Source organism: Pseudophryne corroboree, chromosome 4 (assembly GCF_028390025.1).
Source record: "Pseudophryne corroboree isolate aPseCor3 chromosome 4, aPseCor3.hap2, whole genome shotgun sequence".
NCBI classification, from domain to species: domain Eukaryota; kingdom Metazoa; phylum Chordata; class Amphibia; order Anura; family Myobatrachidae; genus Pseudophryne; species Pseudophryne corroboree.
The window spans coordinates 871,308,883-871,332,730 of NC_086447.1; the positions used below are offsets into that span (position 1 = coordinate 871,308,883).

Here is a 23,848-nt window from a genome sequence, read left to right on the forward strand (position 1 = left end):
ATTATACAGTTGTCACCCCCTAGGGAGTCGACACCCGAGTGGATGAGCTTATGGAAGGAATTGCGTGACAGTGTCAGCTCTTTACGACAGACAGTTGACGACATGAGACAGCCGGCTACTCGGCTTGTGCTTGTCCAGGGGTCTCAAACGCCATCAGGGGCTTTAAAATGCCCGTTACCTCAAATGGCAGACACAGACACGGATACTGACTCCAGTGTCGATGATGAGGAGACAAACGTGACTTCCACTAGGGCCACACGTTACATGATTGAAGCAATGAAAAATGTATTGCATATCTCTGATAATACAAGTACCACTAAAAAGGGTATTATGTTTGGTGAGAAAAAACTGCCTGTAGTTTTTCCTGTATCCGAGGAATTAAATGAAGTGTGTGATGAGGCGTGGGTTTCCCCCGATAAAAAACTGATAATTCCTAAAAGGTTATTGGCATCGTACCCTTTCCCGCCAGAGGATAGGGCACGTTGGGAAACACCCCCTAGGGTGGATAAAGCGCTCACACGCTTGTCTAAACAGGTAGCACTACCCTCTCCTGATACGGCCGCCCTAAAGGAACCTGCCGATAGAAAGCTGGAGAATATCCTAAAATGTATATACTCTCACACGGGTGTTATACTGCGACCAGCAATCGCCTCAGCCTGGATGTGCAGTGCGGGCCTGGCGTGGTCGGATTCCCTGACTGAAAATATTGATACCCTAGATAGGGACAGTATATTACTGACTATAGAGCATTTGAAGGATGCATTTCTATATATGCGTGATGCACAGAGGGATATTTGCCGACTGGCATCAAGAGTGAGCGCGCTGTCCATTTCTGCAAGAAGAGGTTTATGGACGCGGCAGTGGTCAGGTGATGCGGATTCTAAAAGGCACATGGAAGTATTGCCTTATAAGGGGGAGGAGTTATTTGGGGTAGGTCAGACCTGGTAGCCACGGCAACTGCTGGAAAATCCACATTTTTACCCCAGGTAGCTTCTCAACCTAAGAAGACGCCGTATTATCAGGCGCAGTCCTTTCGGCCCCATAAGGGCAAGCGGGCAAAAGGCGCCTCATTTCTGCCCCGTGGCAGAGGGAGAGGAAAAAGGCTGCAACAAACAGCCAGTTCCCAGGAACAAAAGCCCTCTCCCGCCTCCGCAAAGTCCTCAGCATGACGCTGGGGCTTTACAAGCGGACTCAGGCACGGTGGGGGCCCGTCTCAAGAAGTTCAGTGCGCAGTGGGCCCACTCGCAAGTGGACCCCTGGATCCTTCAGGTGGTATCTCAGGGGTACAAATTGGAATTCGAGACGTCTCCCCCTCGCCGTTTTCTAAAGTCTGCTTTACCGACGTCTCCCTCAGACAGGGAGGCAGTATTGGAAGCCATTCACAAGCTGTATTCCCAGCAGGTGATAATCAAGGTACCCCTCCTACAACAGGGAAAGGGGTACTATTCCACACTATTTGTGGTACCGAAGCCGGACGGCTCGGTGAGACCAATTTTAAACCTAAAATCCTTGAACACTTACATACAAAGGTTCAAATTCAAGATGGAGTCACTCAGAGCAGTGATTGCAAACCTGGAAGAAGGGGACTATATGGTGTCTCTGGACATCAAAGATGCTTACCTACATGTCCCAATTTACCCTTCTCACCAAGGGTACCTCAGGTTTGTGGTACAGAACTGTCACTATCAGTTTCAGACGCTGCCGTTTGGATTGTCCACGGCACCCCGGGTCTTTACCAAGGTAATGGCCGAAATGATGATACTCCTTCGAAGGAAGGGAGTTTTAGTTATCCCTTACTTGGACGATCTCCTGATAAGGGCAAGATCCAGGGAACAGTTGGAAGTCGGGGTAGCACTATCTCAGATAGTGCTGCGCCAGCACGGTTGGATTCTCAATATTCCAAAATCGCAGCTGATCCCGACGACATGACTTCTATTCCTAGGGATGATCCTGGACACAGTCCAGAAAAAGGTGTTTCTCCCGGAGGAGAAAGCCAGGGAGTTATCCGAACTAGTCAGAAATCTCCTAAAACCAGGCCAAGTCTCAGTGCATCAATGCACAAGGGTCCTGGGAAAGATGGTGGCTTCTTACGAAGCAATCCCATTCGACAGATTCCACGCAAGAACCTTCCAGTGGGATCTGCTAGACAAATGGTCCGGGTCGCATCTTCAGATGCATCAGCGGATAATCTTGTCACCAAGGACAAGGGTGTCTCTCCTGTGGTGGTTGCAGAGTGCTCATCTTCTAGAGGGCCGCAGATTCGGCATTCAGGACTGGGTCCTGGTGACCACGGATGCCAGCCTGAGAGGCTGGGGAGCAGTCACACAGGGAAGAAATTTCCAGGGCTTGTGGTCAAGCCTGGAGACATCACTTCACATAAATATCCTGGAGCTAAGGGCCATCTACAATGCTCTAAGCCTAGCAAGACCTCTGCTTCAAGGTCAGCCGGTGCTGATCCAGTCGGACAACATCACGGCAGTCGCCCACGTAAACAGACAGGGCGGCACAAGAAGCAGGAGGGCAATGACAGAAGTTGCAAGGATTCTTCGCTGGGCGGAAAATCATGTGATAGCACTGTCAGCAGTGTTCATTCCGGGAGTGGACAACTGGGAAGCAGACTTCCTCAGCAGACACGACCTCCACCCGGGGGAGTGGGGACTTCACCCAGAAGTCTTCCACATGATTGTGAACCGTTGGGAAAAACCAAAGGTGGACATGATGGCGTCCCGCCTCAACAAAAAACTAGACAGGTATTGCGCCAGGTCAAGGGACCCTCAGGCAATAGCTGTGGACGCTCTGGTAACACCGTGGGTATACCAGTCAGTGTATGTGTTCCCTCCTCTGCCTCTCCTACCCAAAGTACTGAGAATCATAAGAAGGAGAGGAGTAAAGACTATACTCGTGGCTCCGGATTGGCCAAGAAGGACTTGGTACCCGGAACTTCAAGAGATGCTCACAGAGGACCCGTGGCCTCTACCTCTAAGAAGGGACCTGCTCCAGCAGGGACTCTGTCTATTCCAAGACTTACCGCGGCTGCGTTTGACGGCATGGCGGTTGAACGCCGTATCCTGAAGGAAAAAGGCATTCCGGATGAAGTCATCCCTACCCTGATCAAAGCCAGGAAGGCTGTAACCGTACAACATTATCACCGTATTTGGCGTAAGTATGTTGCGTGGTGCGAGGCCAGGAAGGCCCCTACAGAGGAATTTCAACTGGGTCGTTTCCTGCATTTCCTGCAAACAGGACTGTCTATGGGCCTAAAATTAGGGTCCGTTAAGGTTCAAATTTCGGCCCTGTCGATTTTCTTCCAGAAAGAACTGGCTTCAGTTCCTGAAGTTCAGACGTTTGTCAAGGGGGTACTGCATATACAGCCTCCTTTTGTGCCTCCAGTGGCACCTTGGGATCTCAATGTAGTTTTGGGGTTCCTAAAATCACATTGGTTTGAACCACTCTCCACTGTGGACTTAAAATATCTCACATGGAAAGTGGTAATGCTGTTAGCCCTGGCTTCAGCCAGGCGTGTCTCAGAATTGGCGGCTTTATCCTATAAAAGCCCTTACCTAATTTTTCATACGGACAGGGCAGAATTGAGGACTCGTCCTCCATTTCTCCCTAAGGTGGTTTCAGCGTTTCACTTGAACCAGCCTATTGTGGTACCTGCGGCTACTAGAGACTTGGAGGATTCCAAGTTGCTGGACGTAGTCAGGGCCCTGAAAATATATGTTTCCAGGACGGCTGGAGTCAGAAAATCTGACTCGCTGTTTATCCTGTATGCACCCAACAAGCTGGGTGCTCCTGCTTCTAAGCAGACTATTGCTCATTGGATTTGTAGTACAATTCAGCTTGCACATTCTGTGGCAGGCCTGCCACAGCCAAAATCTGTAAAAGCCCATTCCACAAGGAAGGTGGGCTCATCTTGGGCTGCTGCCCGAGGGGTCTCGGCTTTACAACTTTGCCTAGCAGCTACTTGGTCAGGGGCAAACACGTTTGCTAAATTTTACAAATTTGATACCCTGGCTGAGGAGGACCTGGAGTTCTCTCATTCGGTGCTGCAGAGTCATCCGCACTCTCCCGCCCGTTTGGAAGCTTTGGTATAATCCCCATGGTCCTTACGGAGTTCCCAGCATCCACTAGGACGTCAGAGAAAATAAGAATTTACTTACCGATAATTCTATTTCTCGTAGTCCGTAGTGGATGCTGGGCGCCCATCCCAAGTGCGGATTGTCTGCAATACTTGTACATAGTTATTGTTACAAAAATCGGGTTATTATTGTTGTGAGCCATCTTTTCAGAGGCTCCTCTGTTATCATGCTGTTAACTGGGTTCAGATCACAGGTTGTACGGTGTGATTGGTGTGGCTGGTATGAGTCTTACCCGGGATTCAAAATCCTTCCTTATTGTGTACGCTCGTCCGGGCACAGTATCCTAACTGAGGCTTGGAGTAGGGTCATAGGGGGAGGAGCCAGTGCACACCAGGTAGTCCTAAAGCTTTTACTTTTGTGCCCAGTCTCCTGCGGAGCCGCTATCCCCCATGGTCCTTACGGAGTTCCCAGCATCCACTACGGACTACGAGAAATAGAATTATCGGTAAGTAAATTCTTATTTATTTATTTATTTTTTGGGGGGGGGGGGGAGAGTACTAAGCCTCAGAGAGTGATGAAGTGGAAAGTACCAGTCAATCAGTTCCTGGTTGCCATGTTCCGGCTGTGTTTGAAAAATAAAGGGAGTTGATTGGCTGGTACTTTATCTCTCACCACTTTATCACTTTCCAAAGCGTAGTACATCTCTCCCTAAATGTACTTAGTATCCAGTTTGTCTCTATTCGGTTCAGACTTGGGTGTTTGTCGCGCTGGATAAGTGGATGCCATATTTATGGAATACAGCACACATGGCTAAGGAGTACATACAGATGGAGCCCTCTCCATTTTTGCCTTTAATAGGATTAATTGAGCCAGAGCAGTCAGACTTAATCCCCTGCTGTATTGTTCTCTCTGTATTGTATTGCAGCTGAGAACAATAGATGAAAGGTTTATGCTAATAAGCCTTGGTGCACCTAGGCGCAGCAGAGACGCCAAGATGAGCGTGGCTCCATCTGTAGACATCTAATTGGTGAATAGAAACAATTTTGTTTCTCATATGCTGTTTGAGATCTGTCGCTTTCAGTACATTTATTATTTAATCGTACAGTTTAAAGGGCCGTACGCCAGTGATTTTGAAAATCCTTATTGAGATTGCACATCGCTACATGTTTTTAACACTTTTGATGCCTAAAATTGTCAAAATATTTTTAATACATATAAATAAAATGGATAGTGTCAAATCAACCACCACGAAAGACCACATTCAGATGCTTAGGGATGCCCTTGTTAATTGGATGCGTCTAGAAGATGGAGAATATTTTTGGGGTTCCTGGGTGGTGTGACTGTTTGTTTTTCTTTGATTTTATTGGGTGCTTTGTGCGTTACTCTTTATACTGTCCTTTGGTGCTCGGTTAAACATACCTGAAGTAATTGCTGGTGATTGGATGTAACCCTCTGTACTAAACTATCACAGCCCCTTTCTGCCCCCAATCTACCGTCCCAGCACTATTGCACACTAGTAGTTTTACCCCTTGGGATTAGAGGCCAGGGAGTTGTTTGTAAAGGTTGAACAGCAGCAGATTCATAGTGCTCATACTAAATCTAAAATCTGCAGGAGACGTATCGCGGTAAGGGCAGGAGAAGGAAAAATGGGCAGGGTAGAAAATGGCAATGCAGCACTTGAACCTGTACTGGGCAATACGCCTGTGAATGGGCCTCTGTTACATAGGAAGGTCAGTTGGAAGAGCAAGTCATGTACATCGGATGCTGGCAGAAACCTGTACACTACCTATAACTATGCACTTGGGAAATGTTCTCCCATGTCCAGGGAAGACCACTTTGTGTGACATGTGGCTAGATATATCTGTTTTATTAGCTGTTACCCTAATATCAACTCTCATTGTGACTACTTACTGACCCTTGGCAGAGACCTCTTTCTACTCTCTACCATCTTACCCCTAATCCTCTAACTTTACTATTCCAGCTCCCAACTATTTTATCACTTACCCCCCTGTATCCTACACCTCCCTGCTCTCCACCATCCCGTCCCTGCCCCCCTGTAACCTACCTCTCCCTGCTCTCCACCATCCCATCCCTGCCCCCCTGTAACCTACCTCTCCCTGCTTTCCACCATCCCATCCCTGCCCCCCTGTAACCTACCTCTCTCTGCTCTCCACCTTTCCATCCCTGCCCCCCTGTAACCTACCTCTCCCTGCTCTCCACCATCCCATCCCTGCCCCCCCTGTAACCTACCTCTCTCTGCTCTCCACCATCCCGTCCCTGCCCCCCTGTAACCTACCTCTCTGCTCTCCACCATCCCATCCCTGCCCCCCCTGTAACCTACCTCTCTGCTCTCCACCATCCCATCCCTGCCCCCCTGTAACCTACCTCTCCCTGCTTTCCACCATCCCATCCCTGCCCCCCTGTAACCTACCTCTCTCTGCTCTCCACCTTTCCATCCCTGCCCCCCTGTAACCTACCTCTCCCTGCTCTCCACCATCCCATCCCTGCCCCCCCCTGTAACCTACCTCTCTCTGCTCTCCACCATCCCGTCCCTGCCCCCCTGTAACCTACCTCTCTCTGCTCTCCACCATCCCATCCCTGCCCCCCCTGTAACCTACCTCTCTCTGCTCTCCACCATCCCGTCCCTGCCCCCTTGTAACCTACCTCTCCCTGCTCTCCACCATCCCATCCCTGCCCCCCCTGTAACCTACCTCTCCCTGCTCTCCACCATCCCATCCCTGCCCCCCCTGTAACCTACCTCTCTCTGCTCTCCACCATCCCATCCCTGCCCCCCTGTAACCTACCTCTCCCTGCTCTCCACCATCCCATCCCTGCTCCCCTGTAACCTACCTCTCCCTGCTCTCCGCCATCCCATCCCTGCCCCCCTGTAACCTACCTCTCCCTGCTCTCTGCCATCTCATCCCTGCCCCCCTGTAACCTACCTCTCCCTGCTCTCTGCCATCTCATCACTGACGCTCTGTAACCTACCTCTCCCTGCTTTCCACCATCCCATCCCTGCCCCCCTGTAACCTACCTCTCCCTGCTCTCCACCATCCCATCACTGACGCTCTATAACCTACCTCTCCCTGCTCTCCACCATCCCATCCCTGCCCCCCTGTAACCTACCTCTCCCTGCTCTCCACCATCCCATCACTGACGCTTTATAACCTACCTCTCCCTGCTCTCCACCATCCCATCACTGACCCTCTGTAACCTACCTCTCCCTGCTCTCCACCATCCCATCACTGACGCTCTATAACCTACCTCTCCCTGCTCTCCACCATCCCATCACTGACGCTCTGTAACCTACCTCTCCCTGCTTTCCACCATCCATCCCTGCCCCCTGTAACCTACCTCTCCCTGCTCTCCACCATCCCATCACTGACCCTCTGTAACCTACCTCTCCCTGCTTTCCACCATCCCATCCCTGCCCCCCTGTAACCTACCTCTCCCTGCTTTCCACCATCCCATCCCTGCCCCCCTGTAACCTACCTCTCCCTGCTTTCCACCATCCCATCCCTGCCCCCCTGTAACCTACCTCTCCCTGCTCTCCACCATCCCATCCCTGCCCCCCTGTAACCTACCTCTTCCTGCTCTCTGCCATCTCATCACTGACGCTCTGTAACCTACCTCTCCCTGCTCTCCACCATCCCATCCCTGCCTCCCTGTAACCTACCTCTCCCTGCTCTCCACCATCCCATCCCTGCCCCCCTGTAACCTACCTCTCCCTGCTCTCCACCATCCCATCACTGACCCTCTGTAACCTACCTCTCCCTGCTCTCCACCATCCCATCACTGACCCCCTGTAACCTACCTCTCCCTGCTCTCCACCATCCCATCACTGACGCTCTATAACTTACCTCTCCCTGCTTTCCACCATCCCATCCCTGCCCCCCTGTAACCTACCTCTCCCTGCTCTCCACCATCCCATCACTGATGCTCTATAACCTACCTCTCCCTGCTTTCCACCATCCCATCCCTGCCCCCCTGTAACCTACCTCTCCCTGCTCTCCACCATCCCATCACTGATGCTCTATAACCTACCTCTCCCTGCTTTCCACCATCCCATCCCTGCCCCCCTGTAACCTACCTCTCCCTGCTCTCCACCATCCCATCACTGACCCTCTGTAACCTACCTCTCCCTGCTCTCCACCATCCCATCACTGACCCCCTGTAACCTACCTCTCCCTGCTCTCCACCATCCCATCACTGACGCTCTATAACTTACCTCTCCCTGCTTTCCACCATCCCATCCCTGCCCCCCTGTAACCTACCTCTCCCTGCTCTCCACCATCCCATCACTGATGCTCTATAACCTACCTCTCCCTGCTTTCCACCATCCCATCCCTGCCCCCCTGTAACCTACCTCTCCCTGCTCTCCACCATCCCATCACTGATGCTCTATAACCTACCTCTCCCTGCTTTCCACCATCCCATCCCTGCCCCCCTGTAACCTACCTCTCCCTGCTTTCCACCATCCCATCCCTGCCCCCTGTAACCTACCTCTCCCTGCTCTCCACCATCCCATCACTGACTCTATGTAACCTACCTCTCCCTGCTTTCCACCATCCCATCCCTGCCCCCCTATAACCTACCTCTCCCTGCTTTCCACCATCCCATCCCTGCCCCCCTGTAACCTACCTCTCCCTGCTCTCAGCCTTCTCATCACTGACCCTCTGTAACCTACCTCTCCCTGCTCTCCGCCATCCCATCACTGACGCTCTATAACCTACCTTTCCCTGCTCTCCACCATCCCATCCCTGCCCCCCTGTAACCTACCTCTCCCTGCTCTCCACCATCCCATCACTGACCCCCTGTAACCTACCTCTCCCTGCTCTCTGCCATCTCATCACTGACGCTCTGTAACCTACCTCTCCCTGCTCTCCACCATCCCATCCCTGCCCCCCTGTAACCTACCTCTCCCTGCTCTCCACCATCCCATCACTGACGCTCTATAACCTACCTCTCCCTGCTTTCCACCATCCCATCCCTGCCCCCTGTAACCTACCTCTCCCTGCTCGCCACCATCCCATCCCTGCCCCCTGTAACCTACCTCTCCCTGCTCTCAGCCTTCTCATCACTGACCCTCTGTAACCTACCTCTCCCTGCTCTCCGCCATCCCATCACTGACCCTCTGTAACCTACCTCTCCCTGCTCTCAGCCTTCTCATCACTGACCCTCTGTAACCTACCTCTCCCTGCTCTCAGCCTTCTCATCACTGACCCTCTGTAACCTACCTCTCCCTGCTCTCAGCCTTCTCATCACTGACCCTCTGTAACCTACCTCTCCCTGCTCTCAGCCTTCTCATCACTGACCCTCTGTAACCTACCTCACCCTGGCATCCTATCACTAACTCTCTGTAATTTACAGAGGTGTATGATCTTTGCTGCTTGTATTTTATGGTCTGATTCATCTGCAGTTTCTACAAGTGGTGTTAGATTAGTGGTGTAAATGTCAGGTTCACGCGGTTACAGTACTTGTATTCCCCCTGTATCATTGTCACAGTGACATTGTGGGAATGTTACTATTTATGGAGTAATCCTGTAGAATTGTAGAAAGAGGAGGCTTGTGAAAAACCAGATACTGATCTGATGGTGCTGCCAGACGTTTGTGTCCGGCAGATAATCTCTTCCCTCCTGTTGGTGTGAGAGCCATCACCCCCATATCTCTGGCCAGATCGTTCCTGGAGTTTGACCCTTTCCACATCCTCACACTTGCTGGACTTTGACTTGTGATGTCAGAATTTCTGCCTGCTTGCCGGCTCCCTGCAATACTTGGTGAATAGGACAGTGCAGTGGTGTCCGGAGGTAAGTGTGAGCAGTGTGCTTTTTACTTATGCATTTATCTGTGCACGATGGAGGTGTGTATGCGGTAGGGTATGGGAGCTCCTCTCTGCGGAGCTGCTGTAGGGTTGGATGTAAGTGCGTTTTTGTGTTCCGTGAAATACGCATTTTCATATTTTGCGCTCTATGCTCCTTACGCTTAATGAGGGGTGGGGTGTTCCTGTAATTGCGTCTCATGGAGACCACATCAAAGACGCGTATGTGGCCGTCGGGAGACTTATATCCCCCGGTGCAAAATAGGCAGCAATGGTGAACATTGGCAGTCACTTCTGATTGGGTCAGTGTATCTTGACTCCTCCCACCTATCATTAGTGTGCTGCTGCTGCATCCTATTCACGTTATTTGATATTTGCAGTCAGCCCTGGTTTGAAAGCAATTTCCCATATGTTGTGTGTAGTTTTTTTTGTTTGTTTTTTAAAAGGGGTCTTTGTGTCTAATTGAACTTCATTAGAACATTAATTTTATATTTAGGTGTGTATTGTATTTTACACGGTAAATGTGACTTGCATAACACTGACGGCTATAAATAAATAGTATGTGACACGTCATTAAAGTACTTTGTATTTTGTATTTTCTACTGACGCCTACATCTCCTGGCGTAAAGTAGCGCTCGTACTGCTGTCCTCTCCTGACCTAAAACTAACGCGCACGCTACTTTTGCAGAGCTAGATACATTTTGCTGCACTTCCAGCTCTGCAAGCTGCGCAAAATGTGTCTTATGTTGGCTGGGTTTACACCTGCATTTCCATCAATGAAATGCGTGGGATCATGTATTTGTAGTGTGGGGTGGGGGGGGGGGGGTCCCTTCTGTTATCCAATTAAATGTTTGTTTACATGCGTATCACCCATGTCACTTTGTTACAGGTGTGTCCATGCACCTCTACACCATACCATACGTACTGTTTGTTACCCCATTACATGTGTGTGTACATAACTCCTCCGACCTCTCACCAGTATATTGAGTTACCCTGTTACATGTGTGCAGTTGTCTCGTGTCTGGGCGCTGTATGTAACTCTATCAGGAACCTGGCTGGCAGTACTGATATACATTACACTCTCCTCTCCTGTTTGTATTCTGATCGTCTGTGGTCTCGAAATGTGAGTCTGAGCTGGTGTATAGTCTCCTGTACATGTATGTACAGCACTGACTGGAGGCGTGTGTGTGTTGGGGGGGGAGCCAGAGCCGTGTACCTGGAGATATGGCCCCTCTGAGTGCAGGCTTCTGTCTACTAGAAGGTGACCAATAGCTGCATTGTGGCTGCTTCTGTGGCATTAATGTGAGCTGTGATTCTGTATTGTAACCATTGTTCCTGACATGCCATCAGCCCTTTAATAATTATATCTGTAATTAAGCATGGTCTGACTGTGAAACGTCTCCAATGGTGTAAAAGCATTACTGCCTCACAGTGCTAAGGTCATGTTCCCACCAAGGCCTTAACTGTGTGGAGTTTGTATATTCTCCCCGTACTTGCGTGGGTTTCCTCCGGGTACTCTGGTTTCCTCCGACAAGCCAAAAATATACTGACCGGTAAATTGGCTTCCAACAAAAATTAACCCTAGTGCGTAAGTGTGTGCATGTACACAGGCAGTCTAGATGGGCCATTTGTTCTTATCTGCCTTCAAATTCTATGTTCCAGTATTTGCCCGCTGGCGTTTTCACCTCCTTTCATAGTACGCGTTCTCTGGTTCCTCTCACTGAATCTGATCTCCTGCTTTGGTGCCGCACAGCAGGTGTGAGTACTTCCGTGGCAGTTTTGGTATCTGGTCTGGGATGGTATAGGATGGTTTTACCTGTTTCACTACATACTTGCCATCTAGCGCTATGGCAACCACAGTTGAGCTCTTCCTGCGTAAGGAAAGGCAGGTTGGATAAATGATCCCAATGTCAGCCCATAACTGTGTACACATGCATTTATTGGTAAGTATAAATACATTCTGAGATACCAGGTGCAATTCAGAGCTAGTTATTAATATGTGCCATTGATGTGGTGTGAGCCTCCCTGCTTTGGAGAGATGCCGTCCACTGGCCCAGTAGAATCCTAGTCCAGTACATTTACCTGCTCTCCGGGGTTGTCCTCCTTGATCACATAAACCCCTTGGATTGGCCCAAAATTTCAGGAGCTAATTTGGCACCGGTGGGGACCGCTGTTTCCTCTGAATCGCGTGTGGTGTGTAGCACCTCTGTACAGTAAGTGCTACCTGAGCAATAAACATCGCTGTTTTTATAGATCTTGCTGTATTCCCACACGGCGCCTATTGCCGGAGACCTATCAATAAAAGCCAATTATCCTGCCCGGCGCACTCTGCGGTTACGATCCAAAGTAAGCAGTCAGGAAGGGGCGCTGCAGCAGCTGTATCATTCATCACCCAAGAGTCGTATGCTTGATTCCATCCAAAGCCCGGTATGTGTGTAGTTTGTATGTTTTACCTATGTTTGGTTGGTTTCCTCCAAGTGCCCAGGTTTCCTGCCACACTCCAAAGACACACTGGGAGGTTACTTGGCTGCTAACAAAAGAATAACCCTAGTATCAGTGGGTGGGTGGGGTAAGGAGTTATTATCTTTTATTTATTTGGCGCCGCTAGGAGTCCGCAGTAGTGTACAAAGATTAAACTATACAATCTTAAATCAGTATTTGGCATAACATAGGATAACAATTAATGTAATGATTTAACCATTCAGGATGTGAGTGCCAGTTCTGCACGGAGTGATGTGAATGATTACATATTATAATAATGTTTTATAATGGGATCGATGAAGACGGCGGCCGGGGCCATCCGTGGCGCTGCACACTGGTCTGCTGCAGCGGTGGCTCCTGGGGGAGGGGTATTGGGCCCTCTCTCCACGTGCGCTCTCACACTCCTCATTCCACACAGCGCTCAGGTTACCAGCCAGGTCTTGTCTGTACGTGGGAGGCTGATGGAGTGTTTGTCTTGTGCGTGTTTTTCTGGCTTACGGTTCCACTCTGCATTCTTCCAGCTACGAGTCAGAGAGACACGCTGTTTCTATCCCCAGGGCACAAACTTTTTAAAGACATGAGAAGGGAGGGGCTGCGCTGCGCGTGTCTTTACCTGGTTACACCTGGAGCCCTAGAGGCGTTAGACAATAGGCGGAGGAGGGGGTGGCACGCTTTGCAATTACTGTGCCACTACTACCTATTCTTACATACATTCAGTGATATGCCCTCTGTGTATCCTGATTCACCCTGCTTACATGTAGGTCTATATATCTCCTTCCACCTAGAATACATCATTCCCCAGGGAATGACCAGAGCCTGCAAGGAGCTTTACTGTTCATCCCATTTCACTAAAGTACTGCTATCTGTGTAAAAAGCAGCCTTGTATGATCAGACTTGCAAACCCCTGTGCTGGCTCTGTGAATGTCACAGCCCCCTCTGCTGGTTCACTGGGTGTAAAGCAGCATTGTATGATCACTGCACCCTCTGGCCCTGTGACTGTAGAGCAGCCCTGTGTGATCACAGCCCCCTCTGCTGGCTGTTGTAGAGCAGGTAATGAATATAATTGAGGTTTTGAAGGAGGCAGGCAGGTAGTGAATACAGGTGATGGGTGCAGGCAGATAACGAATACAGGTAAGACTGGTAAGAAATGTGTGAGGGCAAAGGTAGTGAATACGTGTGAGATGGGGGATGGGTGACACGCAGGTAGGGTAGGTAGGTAAGAGACGGGGAGGATGACAGTTGGATATGATGGCAGATTAGACAGAGCAGTAGTGCAGAGGCAGAAGGTTATTGTAGTTAGGTGGCAGTGTTTCAGCACAGGTGAGTACAGGGGAGAGATGGAACGGATGGTTATCAGGTAGTTTATACAGGTGGCATGATGGCATGTAGGTATTAAATGCAGGTGAGAGCTGGAGAGGATGGCAGTAGGGTACTGTGGATAGGTTAGATGGAGAGTATATCAGGCTGGTATACAGGTGACTATAGGTAGGTATTGAAGACAGGTGAGAGGCAGTGAATCAGTGAGTACAGGTGGGAGGGTCAGTATATAAGTCAGTGATTGCAGATAGATGCAGGGTGAGAGTGTTAGTGAGTACAAGTGGGAGGGTCAGTATATACCGGTAAGTCAGTGATTGCATATGGATGCAGGGTGAAAGTGAATCAGTGAGTACAGGTGGGAGGGTCAGTATATAAGTCAGTGATTGCAGATGGATGCAGGGTGAGAGTGAATCAGTGAGTACAGGTTGGAGGGTCAGTATATAAGTCAGTGATTGCAGATAGATGCAGGGTGAGAGTATAAGTGAGTACAAGTGGGAGGGTCAGTATATACCGGTAAGTCAGTGATTGCAGATGGATGCAGGGTGAGAGTGAATCGGTGAGTACAGGTGGGAGGGTCAGTATATAAGTCAGTGATTGCAGATAGATGCAGGGTGAGAGTGTTAGTGAGTACAAGTGGGAGGGTCAGTATATACCGGTAAGTCAGTGATTGCAGATGGATGCAGGGTGAGAGTGAATCGGTGAGTACAGGTGGGAGGGTCAGTATATAAGTCAGTGATTGCAGATGGATGCAGGGTGAGAGTGTTAGTGAGTACAAGTGGGAGGGTCAGTATATACCGGTAAGTCAGTGATTGCAGATGGATGCAGGGTGAGAGTGAATCAGTGAGTACAGGTGGGAGGGTCAGTATATAAGTCAGTGATTGCAGATGGATGCAGGGTGAGAGTGTTAGTGAGTACAAGTGGGAGGGTCAGTATATAAGTCAGTGATTGCACAGAGATGCAGGGTGAGAGTGTTGGGCCCTACATACTGGCCGACATGACTGCACGATATGAACGATCTCGTTCATTAATGAACGAGATAACGTTCATATCGTGCAGTGTGGAGGCTCCAGCGATGAACGATGCGCGGCCCCGCGCTCGTTCATAGCTGGTCCCCCGTCGGCTGTACATACAGGCCAATATGGATGATCTCGTCCATATTTGCCTGCACTTCAAGGGGGGAGTGAAGAAACTTCACTCCCCCCGTCACTGCCCCCCCCCCATCCCCCCGGGTCGCTCATCGGCCGTATCCGCCGTCGGGCAGCTCGGCGGCGGATCGGCCAGTGTGTAGGGCCTATAAGTCAATGAGTACAGGTGGGAGGGTCAGTATATAAGTCAGTGATTGCAGATAGATGCAGGGTGGGAGGGTCAGTATATAAGTCAGTGATTGCAGATAGATGCAGGGTGAGAGTATTAGTGAGTACAGGTGGGAGGGTCCCTATATAAGTCAGTGATTGCAGATAGATGCAGGGTGAGAGTATTAGTGAGTACAGGTGGGAGGGTCCCTATATAAGTCAGTGATTGCAGATAGATGCAGCGTGAGAGTATTAGTGAGTACAGGGGGGAGGGTCAGTATATACCGGTAAGTCAGTGATTGCAGATGGATGCAGGGTGAGAGTGTTAGTCAGTGAGTACAGGTGAGAGGATGGCACTCGTACAGTGAAGAGTATGGCAGTCAGGGAGTGTAGACGGGTGATATGATGGTAGGTAAAGAATATAAAATTATTTTGGGGGCTTGCAGCAAAGAAACAAGAAGTTGCAGCCAGGAATAGATAGAAGTGAGGCAGTGAGGGTGGCAGGTAGCTAATACAAGAGATGTTGTGAGGTTTGTAGGTTAGTGTATGCCGTTGAGTGCTGGAGAAGGCTACGGTAGTGGAGACGGGAGTGGTAGCAAGGAGGGTGGCTGGTATTGGAGACAGTCGAGTGCTAGCAAGGGTGGCTGGTAGTGGAGGCGGAAGTGGTAATGAGAGAGGCTGGTAGTGGAGAGTGAGTGGCTGGGAGAAGAGACTGGGAAGTGGTAGTGAGTATGTCCGGTAGTGGAGACAGGTGAGTTGTAGAGAATATGGCTGATAGTGGAGGTGGGAGTGGTAGTTAGTGGCTGGTAGTGGAGACTGGTGAGTTGTAGGGAGTATGGCGGTGAGTGGTAGTGGAGGAGGGAAGTGGTAGGGAGTATGGCTGGTAATGGGAATGGTAGTGAGTATTTTTGGAAGCTGGAGTGGTAGTGAGTATGGCTGGTAGGGAAGGTGGGAGTGGTAGTTAGTTGCTGGTAGTGGAGACTGGTGAATTGTAGGGAGTATGGTGGTGGTGAGTGGTAGTGGAGGAGGGAAGTGGTAGGGAGTATGGCTGGTAGTGGGGACAGGTGAGTTGAATGGAGTATTGCTGTCAGTGGAGACAGGTGAGTGTAGTGAGTATGTCTAGTGGTGGAGATAGGAGTGGTAGGGAGTTTGGATGGCAGTGGAGACGGAAGTGGTAGTGAGTATGACTAGCAGTGGAGACTGGTGAGTGGTGGCGGTGAAGATGGTTGATAATGTAGATAGGTGAGTGGTAGTGGAGGCAGGAGTGGTAGCGAGTATGGCTGGTAGTGGAGGCAGAGGTAGTAGTGAGTGTGGTTGGTAGTGAGCATGGGTGGTAGTGGAGATGTCAGTGATAATGTGTATGGCTGGTAGTGGAGACTGGGGAGTGATAGTGAGTATGGCTGGAAGTGGAGATTGGTGACTGGTAGTGAAGAAGATGGTTGATAATGAAGAGTTGAGTGGTAGTGGAGAGGGTGGCTGGTAGTAGAAGCAGCGGAGTGTTAGGGGGGTATGGCTTGGGAGTGTTAGGGGGGTATGGCTTGGGAGTGTTAGGGTGGCAGTGAAGAAGATGGTTGATAATGAAGAGTTGAGTGGTAGTGGAGAGGGTGGCTGGTAGTAGAAGCAGCGGAGTGTTAGGGGGGTATGGCTTGGGAGTGTTAGGGTGGCAGTGAAGAAGATGGTTGATAATGAAGAGTTGAGTGGTAGTGGAGAGGGTGGCTGGTAGAAGCAGCGGAGTGTTAGGGGGGTATGGCTTGGGAGTGTTAGGGGGGTATGGCTTGGGAGTGTTAGGGTGGCAGTGAAGAAGATGGTTGATAATGAAGAGTTGAGTGGTAGTGGAGAGGGTGGCTGGTAGTAGAAGCAGCGGAGTGTTAGGGGGGTATGGCTTGGGAGTGTTAGGGGGGTATGGCTTGGGAGTGTTAGGGGGGTATGGCTTGGGAGTGTTAGGGTGGCAGTGAAGAAGATGGTTGATAATGAAGAGTTGAGTGGTAGTGGAGAGTGTGGCTGGTAGTAGAGACAGCCGAGTGGTAGTGAGTATGGCTGACAGTGGAGACTGGTGAGTGGCAGTGAAGAAGATTGTTGATAATGAAGAGTTGAGTGGTAGTGGAGAGGGTGGCTAGAGCAGAAGTGCTAGTGAGGATGGCTGTGCATGGTAGGGAGTTTGTGTGGCAGTCAGGGTAGTGAAGACAGAGGGAGAGGTGGTATTGATGGTTTATAATACTTTGTCTACTGACAGGTGGATGTTCTCATATTTCACAGGAAGAATGCTGGTTCCAGCAGCTTAGATTACACAGAGTTGCCAGCGACACAGAACAGGTAATTGACAGATTCGGGCAGTATCACTCCAGATGGCAGCTTGTGTGTCAGCGATGGAACGTCCTCTTCAGGTGGGAACATCCAGTTTCCTGTACTTATTTGCTAATCTTTTTGTTTTCTGCGACCCTCATCATCTCATTTCCTTTCTGATTATTCCCGTTATTCACACACAATAAATGACTTGCTTCTGTCTATAAGTTTAGGATTTATTTTAGCCTGTCATGGTGCGGATTATATTGTGTTGTGCGGCATACCCAGACACAATGAGATCTTTGTTCCGTTTGGGGCATTCCTGGCCTTTGTGAATCTTGGAATGTTTTTAGCTAGCAGTTCAAGAACCCCTCCATTCTCCCTGCCAGCCTCTCGGCATTGTTTGTAGTATTCCGTGTGAATTCCTCCTACGTCCCGTGATGTCTGCAGTGTACAGCCCCTCTGTTATTCCTTATTTCATCTTTCCTTTCTGTTGTGAGTGAGCCCTACACATCTCCTGTCACTCCTGTTCCCCTCCACATAGAGTACTTCCACCCTTCAATATGGCTTTGTGGCCATCCCTTTGCTCTTTCCCTACCTACTAAACTTCTTGTCCCGTGGCCCCTTTCCTGCCTGTCCTGTGGCCCACTGCCTGTTTGTCCTGTGGCCCTCTGCTTGCCTATGCCTTGGACTTCTGCCTGCCTGACCTGATGCCCTCTGTCCACCTTTTTGTCCCGTGGCTGCCTGCCTGCCTGACCTGTGGCCATCTCACTCCCACCTCTGTTCCCTGGCCCCCTATCTGCCTGTCCCCTGTGGCCCTCTGCCTTCCGCCTGTATGGCCCATGGCCTTCTATATTGTTGCCCATGCTCTCCCCAGATTCAGTCTGTCTCCTGGCCCCCTTGTAGGTACCCTACTTACACCTTTATGTTCAGTCCTGCCTTATCCCACTGCAATTCTTACCCTGTCTCTGACATGTAACATGCCTGTGTCATTCTCAGGACTCCTGATTGGGAGAGAACCTTCTGGCTGACCCAGTTCTGAGGCCTTTTGAGGTAAGTAAAGCCTAGGGTCTCATCAGTTCAGGGGCCAAAGACTGATGTTTGCTTATTACTTTACATTTCATTAGTTACAGCCTTTTGTGTCTCCTGGGAAAGCATCATGTGCGGCAGTAACGGTCTTTGCTTTCTGTCATGACCTAGAGACCTCTACAGACAGAATTTTGACTGTTTCAGTACACAGCCGATTTCTTACTGGGTTGTCCCTCCCGCATCAGTTGCTGTCCCCATGTAATGCGGGTAGCCTCAGGCATGGCAGGCATAGTGAGATCACACATGCTGCACTGTGTGGCGTGTTGTCTTAGACACGCAGTGTTGGTTATTTCACCCACAATACTTTGAACATTCTTTGTGTATTGAGATCTGATTGGTGGTCTGTGTTTTTAGTTTAGAGTATGATGCTGGGTCATCTGTGTGATGCCGAAACCCCCCCAGCACATGTCCTGTGAGTCGGGTCGATTGCTGTTTCCCCAGCCAGATTTCTCCTCCCCCCTTAATTAGATCAATACCTTGCCTGCAGCTGCCTGTCCTGTGTGTGCCTGACCAGTATGAATGCCAGTGTGAGGAGGAGAACACTTGTGGCCCAGAACACTCTCACTCTGCATGGGAAGCCACTGACACTTTTTACTCTCCTGCAGGATCAGCACCCTGGGATCTCAGCATGACCAGCACCGCCCCCACCAAGAAGCCATACCGCAAGGCTCCACCGCAGCACCGGGAGGTTCGACATGAGCCGCCTGAGCCGCGGGATGATGTGTCGGAGCAGCCGAGTCAGGTAACCTCAAGTCGGGGAACTTTGTACCAGCGCACTTGTTTCAGCAAAGCGGAGGCTGTGGAGTTAAAGGAGACAGATGGTTCAGATGTTAGTACGTTTAGCTGTTCCTCCTCCTGGTCTATAGCATCCAGCAACGATAAAGAAACTAAATGGGAGGGCGCACGTAGTGGCAAACCCCAGGGATTGCTTCGCAGGGTGAAATCTCTCAGAGGTAAGGGGAAGTTGAACAAGCCATCACGGCTAACAGGGCTGCGGCGGTTCCTCAGCCGCAGCGAGGAGAACGTTGCCATGACAGAAGGAGGAAAGCAGGAAGGCAAAAGTCGGAGTCTGGAGCGGAGCCTGGTCTTCAAAGAGCAAGCAGAAATTCTGGCACCCAAGAAAAGCCATCACTCATCCAGCTCTCGGCCTCTTAAGAGTATCCTGAAACCCCCGGGACCGTTGAACATAAATGCTGCCTCAAAGTTAAATCCAGTCCAAGTGAGGTCTGAGAAACCGAGGTCTCCGCTAGCACACTCGCCATCTAAACTAGACACAGAGAGAGGTGGGTCTCCAGATCGGAAGACCCAGCAGGAGAAAGTTAACTTTTCAAAGTTTCTTGACGAGATTACTTCTAGGGTGCTGAGCCCAACCAACTCCCAGGCAGCCCGACGGATGGGCACGGGAGCCAGCACTGATGAGGAATCCCAAATCCCTGATGCCAAAATGGCTGGAAATGGCTCCGGCTGCAGGGCAGACATCAAACACCTGAATGGTTCAGAAAGAGCTAGGCGTCGGGCGGTGTCTCCAGGTCATCACGGGGGCAGGAGGCCAACAGACAGGAGACCGAGAGCCAGACCAGCTTCATCTGACCATCTGAAGTCCGCTCTGTTCCATCAGGATCTGCAGGAGTGCGGTGCTAGGGAGGCTAATAGAGTAGACCTACACAGTAAGGAGAGGTGTCAGACCCCTTCTGACCTAGGCTTCCTGGATACAGAGTCTCTGTCGTCAGCATCCTATTGGAGCCCCGAGGGGAAAAGCCCCTCCCCTAGGACTTCACCCTCACTTATTGTTACCCGAGGCAAGGTTAGTGTGGTGTAGATTTCTTCTGTAGTTTTGGAGTCCTCGTCTGCGTCTCATCCCACCCTTCCCAAGTCCTATGTGTACAAGTTCTACTCATCATGCAATAATGTACATTTACCAGCTCAATCTTTATGTACCACTTCCATGTCCATGTCTCCTCCAGTGCCCACAAATGCTCCTCTGTTACCCAGCCATTAATGTGAACCTTTTTGCAGACACTTCTTGATAACGCTTGTGCATCAGAAGATGGAATGGTCTGAGTTCTACCATATTGAGACTTGCCATACTAGCCTTTTAAACCGGGACACTAATGAATTACACAGGTTCTGTGGCTGGGTGACTTTACGACTGCATTTCATCTGGTTTTTATCAGCCACAGAACCTGTGTCATCCATGAGCATCCCAGGTTAAAGGGACGGTATAGTAAGCCTACCCTTATTACATATATTTTTCCAGCCAGCCCTACTGGCAGATTGTTCCAGGCGCCCACTACTCTTTCAGCACGATAATACATAGCTCCACCAGTTGCATACATTGCCCTGTTTTCTAGACTGCTGTTCATGACTGCAACTAAAATGGGAAATTCATTGGACAGGAATTTTTGCTTACTAACAGAGGTAACAGGGTACGTGTAATAGGGTGTGCATTCTGTCATCTCGCAGGTTTAAAGTTCCAATAATTTAAAAGGCAAAACTCAGTTGGTTTTGCCTTTTATGTTAATGGCACATTAAATCTACAACAGGGACGGACAAAATCCTGCTGCTTCGCAGAACCTGCATCCGATTACAGGTACGCCATTATGTCTTCAGAGGCCGTTATCTGATAATTATTTCAACCCTGCCACAAGGAGCTCAGGTTTTAGAAGTAAATATTACAATACTTTTATGAATTGGTGCAGGAAACGTTAAGGGCCTTAGCCGACCACATGTTTACAAATGAAAACGAACATTTATTTTAGTGTAAAATGTAGAAAAGTTTTAATGGTTTTTCATCAATGTTTTTGTAGATTTAACTTGTGAATGATTCAAAATGCATTAATATTGTCAGATATTCGGTGTCTGATGCAGCAGTTAGTAGCAGTATCATCTTCAATGATGTCTGTTCTCTCTCTCTGTTCTTCAGGAACCTGTGACAGAATCGGACAGAATTCAGTAAGTACCTCTTTCTTCCTATCCTTTGGCCTCAGCCTCTATACTCATCTGTATTCTCCAGCCCGGACAGTGGGACAGTGTCTCGTAAAGCTGTGTCCTGCTGTTTGTTTAATGGGCCTAATTCAGACCTGATTGTAACAGCAAATTTGTTAGCAGTTGGGCAGAACCATGGGGGTAATTCCAAGTTGATCGCAGCAGGACATTTTTTAGCAATTGGGCAAAACCATGTGCACTGCAGGGGGGGGGCAGATATAACATGTGCAGAGAGAGTTAGATTTGGGTGGGTTATTTTGTTTCTGTGCAGGGTAAATACTGGCTGCTTTATTTTTACACTGCAATTTAGATTGCAGATTGAACTCACCACACCCAAATCTAACTCTCTCTGCACATGTTATATCTGCCTCCCCTGCAGTGCACATGGTTTTGCCCAATTGCTAACAAAGTTCCTGCTGCGATCAACTCAGAATTACCCCCCATGTGCACTGCAGTGGGGACAAATATAACATGTGCAGAGAGAGCTAGATTTGGGTGGGGTGTGTTCAAACTGAAATCTAAATTGCAGTGTAAAAATAAAGCCGCCAGTATTTACCCTGCACAGAAACAATATAACCCACCCAAATCTAACTCTCTCTCTGTACATGTTATATCTGCCTCCCCTGCAGTGCACATGGTTTTGCCCATCTGCTAACAAATTTGCTGCTGCAATCAACTCTGAATAACCCCCAATGCCTTGTCCTGCAGCATGGTGTGAGCCGTACTAGATCATCTGCAATACACAGCCATTTATATCTCCCTGTGTGTCTGTGAGCTCTTGTGTTACACCGCAGGACTCTAAACTGATTACAATATTTATATGTGAGTGGAAGTATTCTATAGATGGCGATAGCACCATTGCGATGACCATTTCACATAGCTTTACGGGGAGGACACCCTTTTCTCTGGGAATATCTTTTTCCTAATATTCAGTGACGTGATGTATGTAGTCTCACAGTCCCCCCCTACCCCATCACTTAGTTTAGTGTTACCCAATGAGGAGTGACTGAATCTAGGCCGGGAGGAGGGGGGTGGGAGTTAGGGAAGGGGGGTTGTACAGCGGAGTCACCACAGTGCAGATAATCCACAGTGTGCGTTCATTACTACACCACCGACTCCTGGTGTGTGTGACGGCTGTATACATGTAACACACACCCCGGGATCATGTATAAATGTTTTAGTGTGTAACCGTTACTGCGTCCAGGGTAACATTACTCGCTGTTCTTTTGTCATCCTCTCTATGCACACGACCTCTTTCCATTTATTGTGTATCACAGATGAATGTGGCTGATGCAGAAACGCGTCTCAGTCCCGTTGTTATATAATCAGGCAGGGTTTTTTGTTTTCCTTGCTAAGGGAGGCAGCACAAAGTTGCTGTCCCAAATACAATTGTGTAGAAAACTGAGGGGCCCAGTGCCCTATCTAGGGCAACAGAATGAATGGCTCTGCCTGGATGATATATAGAACTTGCTGCCATTAGTTTTCATTTGAGATTACTCACAGGCTGACTTTCTATGCACATTTCATGATGACCCGTATATCATTTGGGGGATGATGTATGAAGCGGAGAAGTGGACCAATCAGCTGCTACCTGTCATTTTTATATAATGTACTTGATAAATGTGTCCTCAAAGCTGATTGGATATTATGGGCAACTTCTCCACTCGGGCACTTCTCCCCTCTTTTGACTGGTTAATATATCAACCTCATGGTTTTAAAAACTCTTCTGTGACTTATTGGGGCTCGTGCAGAGTTGTGTGTACACCTATAGGTACAGTTGTATATACAGTAGTTGTTTGCGTTCCAGTAGCCTCTGCTGGGTTGTAACGTTCTCCTAGACGGATCAGAGAGGACATGTAGACAGAAACTGCAGTTAAACAGAGTTTGACGGAGCGTAAATCCCAGACCTGTAATTTGCACCAAGTATACATATTTCCATACACGCAATGCTGGTGCAGTTATGCCAACTCGCATGCAACTCTGTGTCCGGCACATTGGCCAGTATGATATTGAGAAACTGATTATCTTTCTATAAAGTGGTTATTATTTTTTCTCTTTTTTTTTTTTTTTCTCTGACGTCCTAGTGGATGCTGGGAACTCCGTAAGGACCATGGGGAATAGCGGCTCCGCAGGAGACTGGGCACAAAAAGTAAAAGCTTTAGACTAGCTGGTGTGCACTGGCTCCTCCCCCTATGACCCTCCTCCAAGCCCCAGTTAGATTTTTGTGCCCGAACGAGAAGGGTGCAAGCTAGGTGGCTCTCCTGAGCTGCTTAGAAGTAAAAGTTTAAATAGGTTTTTATTTTCAGTGAGTCCTGCTGGCAACAGGCTCACTGCATCGTGGGACTAAGGGGAGAAGAAGCGAACTCACCTGACTGCAGAGTGGATTGGGCTTCTTGGCTACTGGACATTAGCTCCAGAGGGACGATCACAGGTTCAGCCTGGATGGGTCCCGGAGCCGCGCCGCCGGCCCCCTTACAGAGCCAGAAGAGCGAAGAGGTCCG

At 49.4% G+C, this 23,848-nt stretch overlaps 1 protein-coding gene across 10 annotated transcripts in view; it reads left to right on the forward strand.

The window, feature by feature from the left end:
* TJAP1 (tight junction associated protein 1) overlaps window positions 1-23,848 on the forward strand; it is a 54,782-nt gene that overhangs the window by 19,003 nt on the left and 11,931 nt on the right. For 4 of the 10 annotated variants that reach the window (XM_063918775.1, XM_063918779.1, XM_063918776.1 and 1 more), the window contains 4 exons: window positions 17,247-17,374; window positions 18,273-18,326; window positions 18,968-19,104; window positions 21,286-21,314. In XM_063918775.1, the coding sequence (XP_063774845.1) occupies window positions 18,991-19,104; window positions 21,286-21,314 (143 nt within the window). In that variant the 5' untranslated portion in view covers window positions 17,247-17,374; window positions 18,273-18,326; window positions 18,968-18,990. Of the gene's footprint in view, window positions 1-9,737; window positions 9,890-12,236; window positions 12,328-17,223; window positions 17,375-18,272; window positions 18,327-18,967; window positions 19,105-21,285; window positions 21,315-23,848 lie in introns of those variants that run through there. The other 6 variants (XM_063918783.1, XM_063918785.1, XM_063918784.1 and 3 more) reach the window with 4 other exon arrangements.